The following is a 20,585-nucleotide window of genomic DNA, read 5'->3' on the forward strand; positions in this document are numbered from 1 at the left end:
TTATTTTGGACGCATTGTAAAAAAAAACAAAAAAAAAAGCCTAGCTCTCTGGAGAAATCATTAATGCTGGGAAAGGTGAAAAGAAGGACAATCAACAAGGTGGAAGGGCTGAATTACAGCTGGAAGACCTGAAGGGCCAGGGTGGGATAAGATCATTCTGGAGAAAATCAACTATTTGTTGCTAAGAATTGATACTGATCTGATGGCACATAGAGCTTTAGCAGCAGCATCTTCTTCTAGTTCTTGAACAGCAACACACAGCGCCTTTCATATGCACTTTTGTAAAGCCCACCTAAAAACAGCCTCATCCTTTGATTTCAAAATTTATGGTGTAAATTCTCATTGGGTGATTTGTTAAAATGGCAACTTGCTACTAAGATAGCCTAATATTTCCAACTGATTAGTAGACATTTCTGATATCTACTGGTTGCACATGTCAGGATGTAATGCTTTGTATATAGTAAATAAGAAAAGACATGGATGGCAGGAAAGGTAAAATACAGTTTAATTACAAAGATTGATTCCTATAAAATACATTTTCAGTTTTAGCGCTTCTTCCATGTGAACTTTCTGCGGGCTCCCTCTTGGCCAGGCTTCTTCCGTTCTCTCACACGGGGATCAGACGTGAGGAGACCAGCTGCAGGAAGATCAGGAAGAAATTGATACAATTTGGCACAGAGAAGGGTGGAGGGACTTAGTCATAAGAACTGAGGGAAGTCAAAGGGAGATGAGAATTTATCTAACATTCAAACCTAGGTTTATAATATTAGAAAGTCCTGGGCATTTGCCTCATTTTAAACAGTTCATTAGAATGCTAAATAGCAAAAACTACAGTTTTTAGAAATAAATAATCGGGAACAAGATATTGAATTTTATTATTTAGGACAATTTGATACATTTTTCTCTATGCAATTCTTATTACCTTGCCTCATGAATTCTACTTCATCTTCAGTAATAAAACTACATAAAGCTCTTGCTATGGCTAAGCGAATTGCTCCTGCTTGTCCGCTTCTTCCTCCTCCAGATACAGAGCAGACTACGTCATACTTCTCTAAGTGATCAAGAAATTGGAACGGGAACATCAGCTGTTCTCTGAAAAGTATTATATATGAATAAGAATGTGAAAGAATTAAAATCAGTTAAAAGTAATCTAGTAAACCATGAATTTTTTTCTTAGTGACCTCTCCATGGAAATACTTAATTAAGCTAAATCACATGCAGGTAGTCCTCGATTTACGACCACAGTTGAGTCCAAAATTTCATATGTTAAGTGAATTTGGCCCATTTTACAACTTTTCTTGCCCGAGTTGTTAAGTGAACCACTGCAGTTGGTAACAAGACTGTTAAGTGAATTGGCTTCCCCATTGATTTTGCTTGTCAGAAGGTTGCAAAAGTTGACCTTGGGAAACAGCAATGGTCATAAGAATGAACCAGTTGCGAAGCATCTGAATTTTGATCACATGTTCATGGGATTGTTACAAAGGTTGTAAGTATGAAAAATGGTCATAAATCAGTTTTTTTAGTGCCATTGTAACTTTGAACCGTCACTAAATGAACTGTTGTAAGTTGAGGACTACCTGTACTCAAGTGCTGCTCAAGAGGTGGTGTGCATGTTTCAGAAATGCTCTGAATTTGAGCTTGCAAAATTTCTAGAATGAACAAAGCAGCCACTCTGAACAGAAATCAACTGTTTCAATTACAAGGATCTGAATTCAAAATGTCTCCCACAGTCCTACTTCTTATTTACTACACAACATATTTTCTTTATTTAAATATATCCACATCAAAAATGCCCACAACAGTGATAGTCAGAGCAGTGCACTAGCAAGGGAGATTATATTGTTAATGTTTAAGGTCAAATAAAGCTTATAAAATAATACTTAAGCAAACTCATTTGCAAGAGAAGCAATGAAAAATAAAGAAAAACATGACTAAAAAATAGACAGACTCCCTAGGCCAGATGGGTATTCATTACACTTTTCCCAAGCCAAACAGACTTTACTAGCCTCAAATAATGGTTTACAAATATCCTTTTTCTCTTTGTTTACAATTTCACAGGCTACAATTATGGGCATTTAATAAGCTTCTGATGGCTGACGTGGCTTAGAACGATACAAGGTATCTACACCTGCAAAGGAAAATGCACTTGTGCACAGAAGATGCCTCAACTAAAGCATATAGTAAAACTGTCACCTTTTCAGAGTAATACGCAAATGGATATTGTTGGCTCAATTTGGTACATTTTTTTATGTGAACAGCACCTTCAAGAAATCTATTCTCACTATAAATCTGTACTCAAGTTTAATTAAATTAGGATCTAATAGTTCATGGAGTAATTCATATTCACAGAAGTTTCAAGATAGTCAAGGGTGGCAAAATTTTGTGGCCAGATGCTTTATGCAAATTTCCAAGTTCATTCTTCTCCCACTGCCCCCAATAAAGTTCACATTTCTAAGAATTTAATATTTTTAAGTAGGAATTTTCCAGATCTGCAGATTACAACCCTTGTGATCTTCAGATTGTACTAATATATTGACTGAAGACAATGGGAATTTCAGTCCAAGATATATTGAGATACCAACATTCAGAAGCATTTGAAATTGTTGTTTTACTAACATTTTCACCTGTATATAAATTTTCAAATATGAATGTACAGCAGGAAAATATGATACCTTGAAGATTTTTTTAAAAGTTAAAAATACATGAAAACATTTTTTTTAGAAAAACACCATTAAAAATTGTTTTAGCAAAAAAGGTTCTCTTTTTTTAACACTCACCTGTCCTGCAACACTGGGAAGTAAAGTAAATAATTATCTCCATTTATAGTGAATTTTCCACTTCCATTTGCATGAAGTGTAGCAGTTGCTATTGCTGACTTTCTCCTACCTTAAAAAGAAAAAAAAACACCTCTGTACATTTATTTCATGTTTAGCATTTCAAAATGTTTAGCATTTTTAGCATCAACACATATAGCATTTTAAAATGCTAAACAAAACAGAAACTATCTTTTGAAAGGGAACGGTTAGCAAAAGTGAGAAAAATAAGCATTCTTTCAAAAGATTAATTACAAAGAAGTTGTGCAGCATCTTTCCTAACCAGATGCAACACAAGGAGAACTAAACCTAAATGTCTGTTTTGGGATGGAACAGTGGTCTAATATATCCAAAATTAATCTAGATTCTAAACTTATGAAGGGCTGGAGAACACTCCAGGGGTACTACCTGATAGCATACAGAAATATTAACATATTTCCACAATTAAAGGTTTATGCATATCTCTGAAAGCAGTAATTGGCAATATTCATTATCAAAAAGGCCTCTGTAAAAAGAAAAGAGACTTATGTCACATTGTATATATCATGAATATAATGGACACAGTTTCACAAAACTGCCACTGTTAGATTTCCTTTCTTCTCCCAGCAGAGGGAGGCATACCCTGATAATTCAAAATGGCAATCAATATCTAAAAGATATAATTATTTTAATATATAGTTTCTGTTTGATTTAGAGTATACAGTATTTGAACAGAAATGCAAAGTAAATTATTTTTGATCTATGCTACAAATTGGGTGTGTGAGTCAACACACACATAACAAAAAATACTTTCGAGTCAATTTTTGACTCTTCGGTACTCCTTGAACTAGTCCCTGAAGGATTTTTTTCAGAAATGGTTTGCCACTGCCTGTTTCCTCCTAGGGCTGAGATTGTAAAACCATACTGTTTGTCAAAGAAGTCTGAATAAAGTAAGCAAGTGAAGTAATTTAAGTTGCCTGTTGCCAGACTGGAAAATCTGTATGAAAAGCAATTTATAATAGACAACCTCACAGTGTATGGTAGATGCAATATTATATACCATCTTAAATACATGTGTCAAATAAGTTGGAAACAGAGGATATATTTTTAACTAACTGTTTTTAATTTAATGAAACAAGTATGACCACATAGAACACAGTGCAATATCACTGGACATCTTGGGCAGCATCATTTTGTTTTCTTTATACAATAGACATGTAGCTAATGTTGAGAAATGTTTAGATTTTCAAGTTGCCAAGGACTAAATTTTGATATTTAGGAAAAAGCATACCTTCTGCAGTGCTAAAGGCCACTCCTTGCTCATCGTATTTCAGGGGTTCAAATGATTGTTTTTTGGATTGTATAGGTAATTGCTTGCGAAATTTAAGTAGATAATCTTCTTCTATATCACAGTATGATAGTGCTACTGATCTTTCCAGCAGCTGAATACACCTTAAATACTGTAGACAATAAAAATTCATTAAGGGATGATGGTGCAAGTGTAATTGCATTTGTCAACAACTTCTATTTTTACCTGCTTGATCAATTTAGTTCTGTTCTTACTGATAACTTTTGACAGGATGACACTTCTGCATTTGCATGCTGCTTTCAAAACAACATGCAGATGTATCATTTCCTATGTGAATAAAGATACCTAACTTTTTCCCTGCCCCCAACAAATGAATCCACTGCTCCAAACTTTAAGCAAACTCTTTGTCAAACTAACTTCATCATCAATCATGATTTTCAAAAAGAGATTTAGTGGGCCTCAAAGGAGAACTTTTTGATAGAAAAGTGGTAACAGACAACAGTCCCAAGTCATTTAAGGAAACTTGTTTTTTAAACTCTACTTCTTGGATTATTTTATTCAAGCTTATGACTGTAATAAAGATTTGATTTGAGATTATTTTATTTCCTAATGTGTACAGGAAATGTGCATTTTTGCCATTGGTCGTTCAAAAAGGATTTACCTTAGTCTTGATTTTAAAAACAAACAATCAAGGTTTTTAAAAATTCAAGAGATACTTGACTCAAAGGGCAACCTCTTGAAATAATTATCCTTTGCTACTGTAAGTTTCACTGCTTTCATCTGAGTATGTGATTAAAGTGTCTCACTAGTAATAGAGCGCCTCCCGACCACAGGAAGTTAAGAAGCAGATTCAGGTTTAACACCATTTTATACAGCTTAGGCTACGAAAAGGAAGGAAATAAAGGAACATTTCCTGAATGGCTCAAAAAAGATAACTTTCTGTATGCTTATTTTTTGCTTGCAGAGAAGCTAAGATAGAAGTTAAAAAAGAAAAGAAAGAAATCCTAAATGGATACAATAGAGATAAAATAATGAAATTACCTTTTCAGTACAAGTAACCCAGTGGCAGAATCAAGATGTGTTCAATATGATCACTTCCCTTGAGTGAACTGATCATGTGACTAACTAAACCTGCTAGTTCTGATATCTCCTTTCCCACCAGCTACTTTATATGGGGTAACATCCAACAACAGAAGTCTGCTGAACACATGCGGACCTTCTTTACAATTTGACTAAAATTGTAGCTTCCAAACATGGTTGTCCCTGGTCACAATAAAGGAATCAGAAGTATCCAGAGGGACGTTAAGGTGATGGCCACAAAGTTAGAATCAAAAGGCCTCCCCCTTTTATGTGCATTGCATCACATGTGAAAAGAGGGCAGGGCTTTGATCATGCTACACTGGTCACCACTTTGACTTTCTAAGCCCCCATCAGACGCTGCTGAAAGGAAGGTTGAACAGAAGAGGACACAGTCCTCTTGCTGATGTAACTAGTTATTTAACTGAATTGTACATGGGAGTGACAAATTATGTAATAATAATTACATGTTAAAATGGAGTGGCAAATTACATGTTTGAATGTTCTCCCTTGAGATAAATCCCTCACTGGACACTGCAAAGAGAAAGGTCAGAGACAAGGCTTTAGTTATCTTGGCTGCTAAGATACTGTGAGCATTTGAGAGTGGGATGTGGGTTGCTGTTGTTGTTTTTCTGGTCTGTTTACATAGGCATGTTAATATCCATCCAAGTAGAACTACCATCCTGAACAATATGAAGTGGAACAATTCTGCTGAATATATAAGTTACCTCATTATTTGGGGAAACATTCCTAAAATAACATGCATAAAACTACTTTATCTCATAACTATTTAGGGATGTGATTGGTGTACTTATGTGATTCAAACTAAAAACAGGAATAATTCCCATGTCCCAGGCAATTTCCCCCCAGAATCCTTACAACCACTAACTGTTCCATTAGGATACAGGGTTCATTAAATAAAAGAGATTAATTACTCACATCTTGATCTGACAGTTTTTCCACTAACATTTCTTCCAATTCCTCTTTAATCAGCCATCTGCTGCCAATCAGGTTCCTGTTTAAAATATCACATATATTCTCTTTTAACTAATCATGCAATTAAAGATAAGATTGCACCTAGACTATACACTTAATTTGGAAATATACTTTCCTTATGCTTGAGGAAATGCAAGCTAGAGTTGCAAACTAAGCAAGCATATTAATTTGTTAAAAAGTTAATAATTAAAAATCTAGACATCATTTTCAGCAGGATTTTAATACATACATACATACTGTATTACGATTCCCACTCCCAAAAGAAGGATGTGAACATTTTTCAGAGGTTTCAATACCATTTCCAAATCCAATCTAGTCTGAGGCAGACCAGCCTCTTAGTTCTCCAAATATAGAAAATAATATATATCGAGTACAGTGTAAGATGAGCCTTGACACATTTCTTTTAATTTTTTAAAAAAGAATAAATATGAAGTTGCAATAGTACAAAGTTATAACAACCAACCTATAGATCCCACAGGCATTTTTAGAAAATACAAACAGGGCAGTGCAAATCAGTATATAAGTGTTTTTAGTTTCTTGGAAATATATCAATTTACTTATAAACACAAATACAGAAACTGAACAAATTATAATTAGAAGCCAGGGAAAGAGAAGAGGAAAGAACAGGTAGGATGGACTATATCAGTTTGTCAGTAAATGACATTTTGTAGCAGAAAGTATGCTCATTGTTACTTTTTGTTAGCACCAATTATATACTTCCAAAAATACAACTATATCCTTCATTCCCAAAATACTGGAATGAATGTTGAGCTACTTATTTTACTATTATTCCTTTTTGTGTTTTCTTTTCCTCACTCGGTTTATCTCTATTTTGTCCAACTTACTTCAATGTTTTTCCTAAGTTCCTAAAGATTCTTCCATCTTCAGAGTTAATAATTTCTTTCCCCTGGAATCACATATATTATAACGGATCTTTTTGAATTAATTATTCATATTATAATCTGGGCCTAACTATTGTTATAGAATTTTTAACTTGAGTCACTTTGCTCATGATTGTATTTGGGCTCATTCGATTTCAATTTCTTTCTTCATTTGTAATCCATTGTCAATTGTTCATCTGGCTTATCACTTAATAGTAACTTCCCTCCTCAACCAATACTACTTACATTTCTTTTTCAACAACAGGCCCAATACTGAATCCAGAGACTATTAATCCTTCTGAAAATGCCCAATTCTAATTCCATGTGTCAGGAATGTATTTGCCCTAAAACCCTTATATCTTCGCAAATGCTGCAAACAAAGATGGTATCACAGCTATCCTTTGAGATAAACACTTTTGTTTAAATTAAGGCGCATGTGTGGGTAGCCCATGAAGACATAACTTTCATAAGTTATTTCTGTTATGAATACAGTATATACTGTGGCTCTTAGTATATTTAAAACTTGAAAAGAGGTAAAGCCAACTCAGTGTTTGATCCATTAGATCAGACATGTCAAACTCGCGACGTCACGTGACATCGTGCAACATATTGGGATGGTTTTGCCATCCCCGGCAATGGGATGGGCGCAGCTTCTGGATGATGTGTCCGGCCCATGGGCCAGCAGTTTGACACCCCTGCATTAGATGATCTCCTATCCAAGCAAGTATACTCTTTACCACTGAATCTATTACTATCTTTGCTTTTACATTTGAATCTCTCCTAAAATTGTTTCTTCTTTCTTACATTACTTCTATAACTTTATGTAAGCTGTTCAAAGTCTTACAAATAGGGTAAGGTATAAATGTTAATAAATCAGTAAATTTGTAAAGATATGGTAAAGCATCATAGAAATGCAGGTGTATCAAAACTAATCTGATCTTCCTCAATTAAAGCTGTTAAAAGACATAACTAAAGTATTTATGTAATTTACTTAATTAATTAAATTTAGGCACCACTCAGCTCTAAAATGTGTCTGAGTGGCTCATAACATCAAACAAATAACGAAACAGAAATAGCATCTGACCATTCAATATATAATATGTACAAAGATTCATCCAACAAAGGGGTGCAACAATCAACCTAGGCAGAAGCTATGGGAGACAGATAATCTCTCAAATAACTTGGTTCTATGGCAGTGATGGCGAACCTTTTAGAGACCGAGTGCCCAAACCGCAACCCAAAACCCACTTATTTATCGCAAAGTGCCAGGGCCGCATCAGCATTGTGGTGCCTTCATGGGGGGGGGGGGTAGGGAGGCACCTCTGAGTGCCGCCTCTGGCACGCAAAACCCGGGGGCACAAAAATGGGCCACCGTGCTGCAAGGCACAAAAACGACCATGCCGTGGGGTGCAGATACAAGGTGCTGCACCATGCAAGAACAGGGCAGGGCTAGTGAGTATCACGCAGGCACTAGCCCCGCCACATTTGCAGCACGTGCGTGCTCGAGGCCCTGTGCACGCATGCATGCATGTAAAATGCTTCCCCCTCCCTTTTCTTCCAGTCCACCAATCAACAATGGTTGGTGACCTCTGCTCTACCACCTCTACTCGAGCTTGCTAGTCGGCCAATTTGCCTCCTTTGTGTTGGGCGGGGCTCCTGCTCCGGGCGGCAGTGGTGGCCTGATGCACCTGCTGCTGGCGGTGGTGACACGTGTGCCAACAGAGAGGGCTCTGAGTGCCGCCTCTGGCACGCGTGCCATAGGTTCGCCACCACTGTTCTATGGCATATAGAGTTTATAGGTGATACCAGTACCTTGAACTGTATCCAGTCATATTGTGGCAACCAGTGCAGCTTGCAAAGCAGCAACACGTGGGCATACCAAGGCATGCCCATCGCTGCCTGTACCCTGCATTCTGTACAAACTAAAGCCTCTGAGTGATCTTCAAGGGCTCTTAAAGAGCGTATTGGCCATTTAGACCATATTGCAATAGTCAAGCCACAAGGTGACTAAGGAATGAGTGACTGCCTGAAAGGCCTTTCAACCCAGGAAGGAGCAAAATTTGTGCAAAAGCTGAAGCTGTACAAATGTCTTCTTGGCTGCAGCTACCATGTTTTGTTTTGCTTTTTTATCAGGATCTGGGAGCCCAAGAAAATGTGTACCACTCTTGAATAGGGAAGTGCAGCCCGGCTTAAAAGAAAAAGTAGAGCATCTTCAGATATGGGCCCCTAATATCCACAACCACTCAGTCTTGCTAGGATAAGTCAAAATTGGTTTCTCCACATCCAGATTTGCCTAGTCTTGAGATATTGGGACTGAATCCCAACATCATCACTTGTTGAAAGATATAATTGGATATCATCAGCATACTGGTAATATTAAACCTGAACTTTCAGAGGGCCTCATCCATCAGTTTCATATAGATATTCCATGAAAGGAAGGACTGAAGAGACATTCTTTCCCCTGTCAACATTGACTGGAAGAAGGAAGGAAGGAAGGAAGGAAGGAAGGAAGGAAGGAAGGAAGGAAGGAAGGAAGGAAGGAAGGAAGGAAGGAAGGAAGGAAGGAAGGAAGATCACCTTAAAATTATACTCCCAATACCCAACACCTAGAGCTCATACACCCCCAAGCATACCATGACTGATGGTATAAAAAGCTGCTGTCAGATCAAGGAGCACAAGGACAGATGCATCACTTCCATTCACCACCCAAAAATCATCAACAAACACAACAATCCTATCTTTATACTAAATCCTTGCCTGAATCCTGACTAAAACAGATCCAGATAATCCACTTCCTTAAAACTCTGCTAATGCAACCTAGCCACCTTCTCTGAAAAGAGAAGGTTGAAGACAGGCAATAATTGTCCAGGATATAAGAATGAATAAGAATGACACTTGAGGAGAAAATGCACTACTGCTTCCTCCAAGGTCAAAAGCATCATCCCCTTTGTAAAAGAAGTCAACACCACGACACAGACTCAATTGTTGAATCTAATTAAATTGTTGAATCTAACAGATAGTCAGACTGACTGCTCGGAGAATCTTTTTCACTTCCTTCAAGAACCCCAATTCACATTCAACCCAGATCATACTACAAGATGAAGCCTCAGGCATTTCAACATAATCTGCCTAGTCAGAATTGAGCTCCAAGCTGATCTGAGGGACTGCTTACCAAATAATTAGGACACTATGTTTTTCACAGCAGCTCCACAGATGGTCCTGGGATCCATCCTTCTGAAGCAGAAACCAGTCACCCTAAACAAGGCCAACTGATAATCATCAGTAGATGCAGTAAGGATGAATAAATATTTTCATTTTGTCACCCTTATCACTAGAAGGTAACCTCAAATATGGGTTCCTACCCATAGTTAATCAGGCTCTCTCCAACACTTTCTCCAATGTTGTTCTAGGTCTCTTTTCTTAATTTCATCTCCCAAAGATCGAATATGTGAAAAGGGACACACCACACAAGGATGATATGATCCAAGACCTCAGCCAAACCACATATCAATCACCTTTTGGATCCATCAGAGGGATAATCAAATATTATCATTACAGAATGATCTAAATTTTACATTGAAATTAATATATAGAAATGCATCTAGACCTATCTTCCATGTTCATTATAATCTCAGAGACAACTTACATAGATGCTTTATCCTCAGAAAGCAATCCTTGAGCATACAGTTGATCTTGGTAATTTTGAATATGTAGTAATTTACTGTACATCTCCTAGAATACAGAAAATATATATAAATGAGTTCAAGTTGTGAAATTTCCACAGAAAGATTAATTTGGTAAGGTATAGGATAAAAGCTCAACTTCAAGAAAATATAATATTTCTCCCACTTGCAGACATATCAGGCAATGACTTTTCTATATTTCCATACAGTGTAAGTGTATTAATCAGGATTCCATAAATATTAACTAATGAAAAACACAAATAGGTGAGTACTACTGCACTCATGACCCAATAGTGAATTTAAATGGTTGAGGAATTTGCAAACAGAATGCTGAAGTAGTTTTGTTTTAATCCAGAATATTTCTTATTTAAAGCAAACTCTTGTTTTCATAAGTTCTAAATATAGTTTGGTACTCTTGCTAAATTGTCTCTTAATTTTCATTTTTATTTACTGCATTCATATCCAATCTTTTCACCAAGAACTCTGGATAGTATACATCAGGATTCCTTTCATTTCATTTCCACACAATTCTTTGAGAAAGTATGGGGCCCCCAATCGCTTAGTGAGTTCTATAGCTTAATGGAGAATCAAATATATGAGGGTGAAGGTTCATTCTCTGAGCTTGTGTGTTGGTTTCCGAACATTTCGTTACCAGGCTAGGTAACATCTTCAGCAGAGTTTAGGGGATGTCAGGGTCAGTGTTCTTCTGTTTATAAAGGCTTCAGGTGATGGTCTTGTGATGGGTCAGGTGTGAGTCATCAGTGAGATGGGAAGGTTACATCAGATCAGGGTCATTGGAAGGTGAACTTCTGGTGAGGGGGCTTGCATGGGTTGGTTGAGGGTCAGTGATGCCTCTGGTTGGCTGTGTGGTTGATTTGGATTCTGAGGGGTTCGTAGGCTGGTTGTAGGTCAATATGTGTTGATGGAATTATGGAATGCCGGGCATCGATGAACTCACAAGTGTGGCGGGAAGTAGTGTGGATGATTTTTGTGTTGAACTGGTACTGTTTCGTGTCGGTGTGTGTAGAGATTAAAGATTTGGGATCATGGCACTTGACTACAAGCCGGCGTTCATGGATCCTGGTTTTTAATTTAATTTAATTTAATTTAATAATTTAATTTATATACCGCCCTTCTCCCGTAGGACTCAGGGCGGTGCACAGCATATTAAAACAGACAAACAAAATACATCAAAGAACAAAAAACCCCCATAAAACCAAATTAAAAGCCAAATATTCGAAGCTGTGTGTCAATTAAAATTTTCTTAAAATCATCCCTACCTANAGCCTACACTGCTTGGCCGACGGCACTATTGTTGCAATAGTTAGTTGATTTTGTAGAATACATTGTTTCTTTCATCCTTTTATATCTTATCTTTGGTTCTGGATAATTCCTGGTGGAGTGTGGCTGTGGGTTTGTGGGCTATTACTATTTCTAAGGGTTGGAGAATTCTGGTTGTCATTTCCAACACCCCTTTTCTGAGGATTAGTTTTTGCATGGTGGTTGGCTGTGTGGTGTGTTATGGTCTGGGTGTTGTGTGTTGGAATACAAAACATTTTGGATAGCCATTTCAGAGAAAGACATCAAGCAGCTGTTTCTCTTCTGCTTTTCTTATGGTTGTGGTGCTGCAGCGTGTCCTGCCCTTTCTGAAGAGGGTCTAGACACAACTTCTTTTGTGTGTGGTGGAGTAGTTTCTTGACAAACTGAAGATCTGTTCTGTGTGTGTGGGTTTGTGGTAGACGCGGGTTTCCAATTCTCCATTGCCTAGTCTCCTTATGTCGATGTCAAGGAATTGGAATCTGTTGTCTGTTTCCTCTTCGCATGTGAATTTGACCTCTGGTAATATGTTATTAGGTATGTGTTGAGGCATAGATCCAGAGGTTTCATGATGGTTTCTGTCGACATGGAGTGTTCTGTAGTGGCATCCTACACCCTCATCCTACACATGAGCTACAGATATTTGCCAATATTGCAAACTTACATGGGCATGCAATGCTTAAACTTGCCCGCCACTGGGAGACTTTTGCTGCAAGACAATCATCAACCTGCAAACAGCTACATTTCCTCCATGAATGCCTCCATAAACAAACAACCCCCAAAAGGTTGGGGTAGCATACTCTGCCAACCACTGATCAACCCCTGCAAGCATGGAAACTGGCCTTCCAAAATGGGCACAAAATGCTTCGATTCATGATCACTGATGCCCACAACCACCTGGAAAAATACCAACGCATCATTAACGAACAAAAAACCAAATGCCTCAACTCCATCAGACAAGACTTGACAGACACTTTAGAACGCACAAAATACTAACCCAAAAATGCAAGTCACTACAAGAGAAACTCAATACCATCACCCCAAAATTACAAGATGACAACTCATAACTATGGATCAGAAATCTAAACAGTAGACCTCTCTCTGACAACACACGGCCTCAATTTCAACCACAAAGACACTGAGCCCATTGAATTCCTTGCCAATCTCGAATTCATTCTAAAAATGTACCAACTGGACCAAGAAACATAAGAAGACATCAGACAAAGAATCATCCCCAATGTGTAACGTAACAGACAAAATGAAACACTCAGTGAAAGGAGAAGAGAACATTAAAGACATTGAAACAAGACAAAGGCATTGTCATTCTACCGGCAGACAAAGGCAGACTGACAGTAATAATGGACAAAACTTACTACATCAGCAAAGCCGAAAACCACCTCAATGACATCAATACCTATCATATAATCCACAATGATCTAACGAAACAGCTAGAGAACTAAATAAAAGACACCCTAAGAAAAATAGTAAAACGGCTAACACCACTAGAGAGAAAGCACATGCAACCAGAAGACCCCTCCACACCCAGGTTCTACGGACTCCTCAAAATATACAAGAACAGGATCCCCTTATGCCCAATTGTGTCTCTACCTGGAACACCAATGTACAAAGTAGCAAAAACCCTGTAGAGGAAACTGTAGACTTGACCCACTCAATATACCACCCAGAACAATTTCTCCAATTCATCAAACACACCAGGATCAACAAGGAAGAAATTATGGTCTCCTTCGATGTCACATTCTCTTCACCTCGATTGATATCGACCTGGCTAAACACCTACACACTAAACACCATACCCACAAAAATGATGCCACTACAGAACACTCCATGTCCACAGAAACTATCATAAAACTCCTGGATCTATGCCTCAACACATACTTCAAGTTCAATGGGAAAATCTACAAGCAAGTGCAAGGTACCCCGATGGGATCACCTATATCAGGTCTAGCAGCAGAAGTAGTCATGCAACATAGCGCTACCCACCATCCAACCAAATTTTCTGAACACACTACGTCAATGACACCTTTGTCATCATCAAACACTCCCAAATTGAAGAAACACACCACCTACTCAATAACACCTGAGCTACAGATATTCGCCACTATTGCAAATAAAATATATACCTACATCTTCCAAATTTCTCATTGACATGAGCTGTAAACATCTTGAAAAACAATAAATAAACCAAGCTACTCAACATGTAATTCCGAACATCCATGGTAATGAATTCCCCAGGCTGTATTATACTATTATGTGCATTTGGCTATGAAATAAAAGTATTCAAACTGTAGGTTAAAAACAGTCCTTGGCATCTAGGAGAGTTCATAATATCACTTTCATGATGTACAGTACCTTATTGTTATATAAACAATGAACAAAAATTACAGATAATTTGAAGATTTTTTATGTCTTATGAAAGTGCATTTGAATACAGAAAATGTTACTTGTGTTGTAATTTTATATCTGATTTCCAAGTTTTCTAAAAAAGAATTGTTCCTAATATATTAATAAGCATCACTGTAAAGAAGGCAAGTTAATATCATTCACAAGCAAATAGAACAGGCAACATAATGATACATGTTATCTAAAAAGTTTAACAAAATATACAAATCTGAGAAAGATTAACGTGGGAAACATTCACATCTGAAACAGTTGAAGAATGTATTTTAAGTTCTTCAAAATGGATATGCAAAGATTTTACTAACAGATATTCCTATCTCTTTAAAAATATGTTGTAGACTAGCACTTGGTAAGTAGTATGAGGGCCTTGGAAAATATATTCAAATGCAGTATCTCTATATCCATAAAGATGAGAATTGTGCAAGCCATGCTGTTCCTTCTAACGGTTATGGAAACTAAAGCTGGACTTTGAAGAAGCAGGACATGAAGAGTATTGACAGTTTTGACCTTTGGCGTTGGAGAAGACGCCTGAGAATACAGTGGACTGTCAAAAAACAAACAAATGGATCATCAAACAAATCAACCCGTAGTTCTCACTAGAGGGCACAAATGGACAGACTCAAATAACCTATTTTCCACACATTATGCAAAGACCTAACTCACTGGAAAAGGGTCTAATACTGGAAAAGGTAGAAGACGACGACAACCAGCAGCAAGGTGAATGGATTCAGGTGATGAGTGTACCCCTGGAATACCTGAAAGACTAGCCTATCAGGAAGAATATCTATGTGGTGACCAGGAATCAAGAATGACTTGATGGTACACAATCAATCAATCAGTCAACGCCTCTATGACATACACAACAAACATTTTTTAATATATTTTATGAAAGATTTATGTGCCATGTATGTATTTTTTCATGATACAGGAGAATAGCATCTCTAAGCTTGTTACTTAATAAGATGGGTAGTATAAACAATGTTGTATTTTTGAAAAATAAACATAATATGATAGTTGAGGTAAATGTTTATTCCATCTAATGATCCACCAATCCATTTTCTTCCTGGAGGGAGGGAAGGGAGTAGGACTTTAGATATCCCACTCTTTCCCAAAGAAGACATCAAGAACATATTCTTTACTTCAGATGACAAGAGTTGCAATATCATGAGATGGAAATGAGGATAGAAGAAATTGGGATATAGTTTAGTGGATTATAGTTGATGTAAAAAAAAATATCTTCCACTGCTTGTAATAGACACTACTTGATTACAATTCAGGGAACAAAGGAACAGCAACTGCTTTTTCTTAACCAGATTAAAAGGTTCCAAATTTTTCAATGCTACAAGTCTACTTCACTGAAATAATTGTTCTGTATAGAAAGTTAGAAAAAAGATCTGTTAAGTTCACACATACAACTAGCAGATATTGCATTATGTCTGGATTAGTATTTAAGTAAAACATGACTGTACAGTATTTGAAAGTTAATATGAGTCCTTTAAATTTTTGGTACATGCAAAATGATTAAAGAATTTCTATATAACTGAATCATATAAAAAGTGTTCTGTATAAATAAACAAGTATTTGTGGCTTGCTGTAACCAGTGTTCAACAAGCAGAAGCTTGTTGAAAGTATGCAGACATTATGAGCTCAAACATATAAGTTACATAAGAGATAGAATAAGGATGGTGGATGGTATAGGTCAACTTCTTCCACCTAATGCACCCTAGACCTACACAGACTATACGCCAAATGTTGGGTCAAAGTTCTCCAAATTGTATTTCATAACAACTTAAATGATGGAGATTAAGTTGATAAAGGTTAATACTGATTTTCCAAAAAAGTCTAGTAAAATATCTTACAAATTTTTCTGCATAAATACCTAAAACAATCAGTTGGAGGTATTATTATGCTCATATTTAGAAAAATTACCATATGTCAGAAATTATAATATGTTATATATGATAAAAGATTGTCTAAACAACACACAGCAAATTAAAAATTATCTTTTATTTTAAAGTGAAAGTTTTAAACTTAAATATGCTTCTGGTATCTCTTAGCTTAAGATTGATATGTACTTCATACTTTGTGTAAGGTTGCATGACAAATTATGTTTAATAAAAATATGGATTCTTTTCTTACAGGAAATATTTCTAAACGCACTGATACTATTTAAGCAACTACATAAATATCCTACCATAATTACACTTTGTTTGTTGAAAGAATTTCAAATGAAGAAACATTTAATCAAATGGGGAGCCTGGCCACTTGAAAAGATTGTGCATCTGGAAAATCACCAACACTGTTTTTTCAAAGGCAAGAGCTACGAATGTTAAGAAGTTGTACTCCCTGTAATTTTTCTATAATTTCTTCATTATGATGGAATGCAACAAAACATCTTGCCCTTGGCTTGCTCTGTTTCAGCCAAAACAAATGCAAATGGCCTGTCAGATGACAGCTGCTTGATAAGGCCCTTCTACAAGACCTGCATGCTTTACTTTTTTCCGTGAAACTTGGGATGAAAGGCAGAAGGCAGGAAGAGAATTAATGTAGCATACAGTCTAAAGGCAATGCTACAACCGTGATTAAGTAGAAAAGCTAAAAGGCACAGATTTTCCACAGCCTCTCTGCGTGCAACCCATCCGTGTAACAAGTTGACAGGCATAGTGCGTCAGCTCCATCATCCTCTCCGACAGCTAAAACGCAGCGCTGCATCCCTTTTCAGAGAAAATTTGCGTCTGCACCATGAAGCGTTGTACATTATTTCTTAGCACTGCAGGGGGGCTCAAGTCCATATGGAACCTTCACAAATATTACCACAGATCAAACCAGCAGCGTTTCAAGGCAGATTTGACATACCTATTTAAATGAACAGTAGGGGTCCTCAGGCTGCCTCAGGCTGTGCAGGAGAAAACTCTCTGGAAAGCCTAGGCTGCAGCTCCATTACTCAGCAAAGACACCCTCTACATTTATCATTCATTTCATTTCTGCCAGGGCAAGAAGCTCATTTGCCCAAGGTCAACCAAAAGAAAAAATAATTCCTCTCTTCTCTTTCTAAAGAAATAAATGTACCTGACAAGTGGGGATTTTGTCCTTTGGGTGCAAAGAGTACAAACGAAGATAATTCTAAAAAACACAGGAAAACAATCCTCTTCATAGAGAAAGTCCTCTAAATGCTATTGCACCTTTAGTGTTACAGTACTCAATAACAAGAGAAACAGACTTTGACAGCAGCACTATGCTGAAAAGTATTACTTTATTTTTCAGTAAAATGGGCATTTCATTTTCTGTAACTATCAATACTGATTCAGTTTTCCCAAAGTCAATGGACTAAGGTTTACAAATGATGCATATATTGTGCAGTTGCAATAAATATTGTACCTTGAGATAAGTAAGTTCAGAAAGCACACTGGAAATCCAACTAGTAATTGTTCAGTAGTGAGAACAGTGGGGGAAGAGACAGTATAATCCTGAACTTTTTAGATTTAAAAGGAAATTACAACTGAATACAATCAAATGAAATATTGGACTTAAAAAAGCAGATTTTAATAAAGTGGGAGCAATGTTAAAAGATTACAAGGGAAGATGATGATAGTGGGAATAGGAACCCAGGATGGATGCCACATATTTTTTTTAAGATATAATAAAAGCAGAACCCTAAGTAATGTCAATGAAGACTTAACAGAAAACAGCAGAAGGAGCTTGTCTTTCTCTATTCTTCGATACTTCTATTAATTAACTGGATCAAGTAATGGAAGGAATGCTCATCACATTTCCAAAGAACAATTGAAGTAACTGGGCTTGTTTAGCCTTTAGGAAAGATGACTGTGTATGAGTACAATAGCATTCTCCAAGAATCTGAAAAGATGTCACAAAGAAAAAAAAAATAAAAACTGGTTCTCTCTCATTCCAAGGCTAAAGACACAGAATTAATTTAATTTACAGGAAAGCAAATTCTAATTGAATGTTTGCTTGCTTCTTTAAAAAGAGGCAATTCTTTCATTTGTTTCCTTATCTTACAGATGAGAAATTTTTGGGAAAAGCTGCAGAAATAATTCTGGTTCTCTCCACACTGGAGGAGCATATCCAGATTTTTTTTTTTATAATTTTCTAAGCCAATAAAAAAAATCTCAAATGGAAAATAAAGCCATATGCTAGCTAATAACCTATTAAATGAAAACATGTGAAGGAAACAACTGAAATGCAAAATAGAATAAATAGGGATTAATGACCAATCATTGGATTAGAAGATTTCTATCAGTATTTTTGAGGGCAGAGCCGCTAGTTATATTATCTCTTCAACCAAATAGCCGTAAGGACAGTGCCAGAATGGCGAACTGAAAGTTGCTGCAGGGTGGCGTCTGTAACCCCAAAGCAAGGTTTTAAAGATAATTCCCCTGCAATTGAAATTTGGGGTGGAAATTTTTTATTTATTTGCAAGTGCTATATAGTAAGCTTTTAAAGCAACTCCTGGCCATTAGGACTTTGTTTCAGAAGGCTCTAAGAAAAGTAAAGAGCACCATATTGCATGTTCTTCACTTTCTTAAGAGCTCCCTGTCATGTAAGAATGTCTACAGGTAGTCCTCAACTTACAGTGGCTAAATTTCCATTGTTATCCAATGCAGCCGTAAAGCATTGTGCGTTAAAGCAGGATTACTTTAGTAATGGCAAACTCTGCACTCCCATTAGCAATGGTTAACTGAATCCCAAGGTTAGGGTTAGGGTTAGGGTGAAGCATGAGAGGTGCTGTGTGGGTTGAGAAGGATGCAAGGGGATGCAAGAAGGCATCACACAGATCAGGGAGGATGCACAATGGTTGACATGGTGCAAGCGTAGAGTGGCTGGGGAAGACACACAGGTGTGGGAAACCTACCCGGGAATTTGGGATTTTCTCTGCTAGCTTCTCAATTGACTTTCTGGGAAAGCCAACAGGAAAGGTTGCAAATGGAAATCATATGAATGCAGGGTGCTTAGTAATTGGCCATAAATGAGAACAGATTGCAGGGCATACAGATTGTGATCATGTGGTAGGTGGGATGGCCTGAACTAAAAGGATTTATTGTAACCACCATTTTATTCAGCACTGTTGTAACTTAGAATAATCACTAACTAAAAGGTTGTAGGTTGAGAACAATGAGTAGCACTTTTGCTGTCTTACTTCTTGTTCCTTGATAACTCCTTCAACTTTCTTTCAACCCACTTCTCATATTTTTAGTGTTCACCATGTCATTCTTTGCTAGACATCTTACTTTAAACAGAGCAACCTCAACTATGGTGGAGTCCATACCACTTTTTCTTTATATAGCAGACTGACTGCAAGCCACTACAGAAGTAATAAACAGATCTGCTGTGTGCCTAAATCTCAAGCTAGTATCTGAATTTATGTTTAAATATTCAGTCATTAAAAGAATTTCATAAATATATTTTTATAATGCTTTTAGTTGAAAAATATTATATATTTTAAATAGAATTATAACCACTGAAGGCTGGCCTATGGCTGAAAATGTATGGCATATTGATGAACAAAGTAAATAAATTATAAAATGTATAGCTTCATTTATCATATCCTTACATTTTTTTTCAATAGCAAGATCTATTTAATACTGATGGAACCAAACCAAAGCTTAATTGGGAGATAAGTTATTAATTCCTTATTTGGTAATTAATTTTCTCAAAAGAATATTGCAATTTAAATGTGTACATTATATATTCAGGGAGGGAAAATTAAACCACTTACATGCATTAAAGAATAGTATGACTGCTTGCCAGTATAAAAAAGAAAATTAAATGGACGACCATCTTCATTCCATTGAATAACTGAAGAAATATAAACATAAACAGTAATAACTATACAACTCTAAGTGAATATTCCATCCCCCAACCCCAAAGAGAATTACACCTAAAACAGAACACTGTTTAGTTTAGTTTTCCTTTGTATCTGAAAGGATTGTTTTCCTTATACAATACTCTTATCCCAAATAAAACATAACTAGAGACTTTCCAAAGCATTTGATTATGTACTTTGTCAACAGAACAAGAAAAACCAAGAATTTAAGTTGACAGACCAGACATATATTAGTGCTTGGGAACCCACCTTATATACAAAGCGCGTGCA

At 36.7% G+C, this 20,585-nt stretch overlaps 1 protein-coding gene across 2 annotated transcripts in view; it reads right to left on the reverse strand.

The window, feature by feature from the left end:
* Positions 1-481: 481 nt before the first annotated feature.
* MRPS9 (mitochondrial ribosomal protein S9) overlaps positions 482-20,585 on the reverse strand; it is a 46,171-nt gene continuing 26,067 nt past the window's right edge. For both annotated transcript variants that reach the window (XM_015815244.1, XM_015815245.1), the window contains exons 5-11: positions 20,208-20,287; positions 10,702-10,787; positions 6,118-6,193; positions 4,084-4,252; positions 2,778-2,886; positions 923-1,092; positions 482-637 (exon numbers count right to left, since the gene is read on the reverse strand). In XM_015815244.1, the coding sequence (XP_015670730.1) occupies positions 546-637; positions 923-1,092; positions 2,778-2,886; positions 4,084-4,252; positions 6,118-6,193; positions 10,702-10,787; positions 20,208-20,287 (782 nt within the window). In that variant the 3' untranslated portion in view covers positions 482-545. The remainder of the gene's footprint in view (positions 638-922; positions 1,093-2,777; positions 2,887-4,083; positions 4,253-6,117; positions 6,194-10,701; positions 10,788-20,207; positions 20,288-20,585) is intronic.

This window comes from Protobothrops mucrosquamatus, unplaced genomic scaffold (assembly GCF_001527695.2).
Source record: "Protobothrops mucrosquamatus isolate PMUCROS unplaced genomic scaffold, P.Mucros_1.0 scaffold327, whole genome shotgun sequence".
In the NCBI taxonomy this organism is placed as follows: Eukaryota; Metazoa; Chordata; class Lepidosauria; order Squamata; family Viperidae; genus Protobothrops; species Protobothrops mucrosquamatus.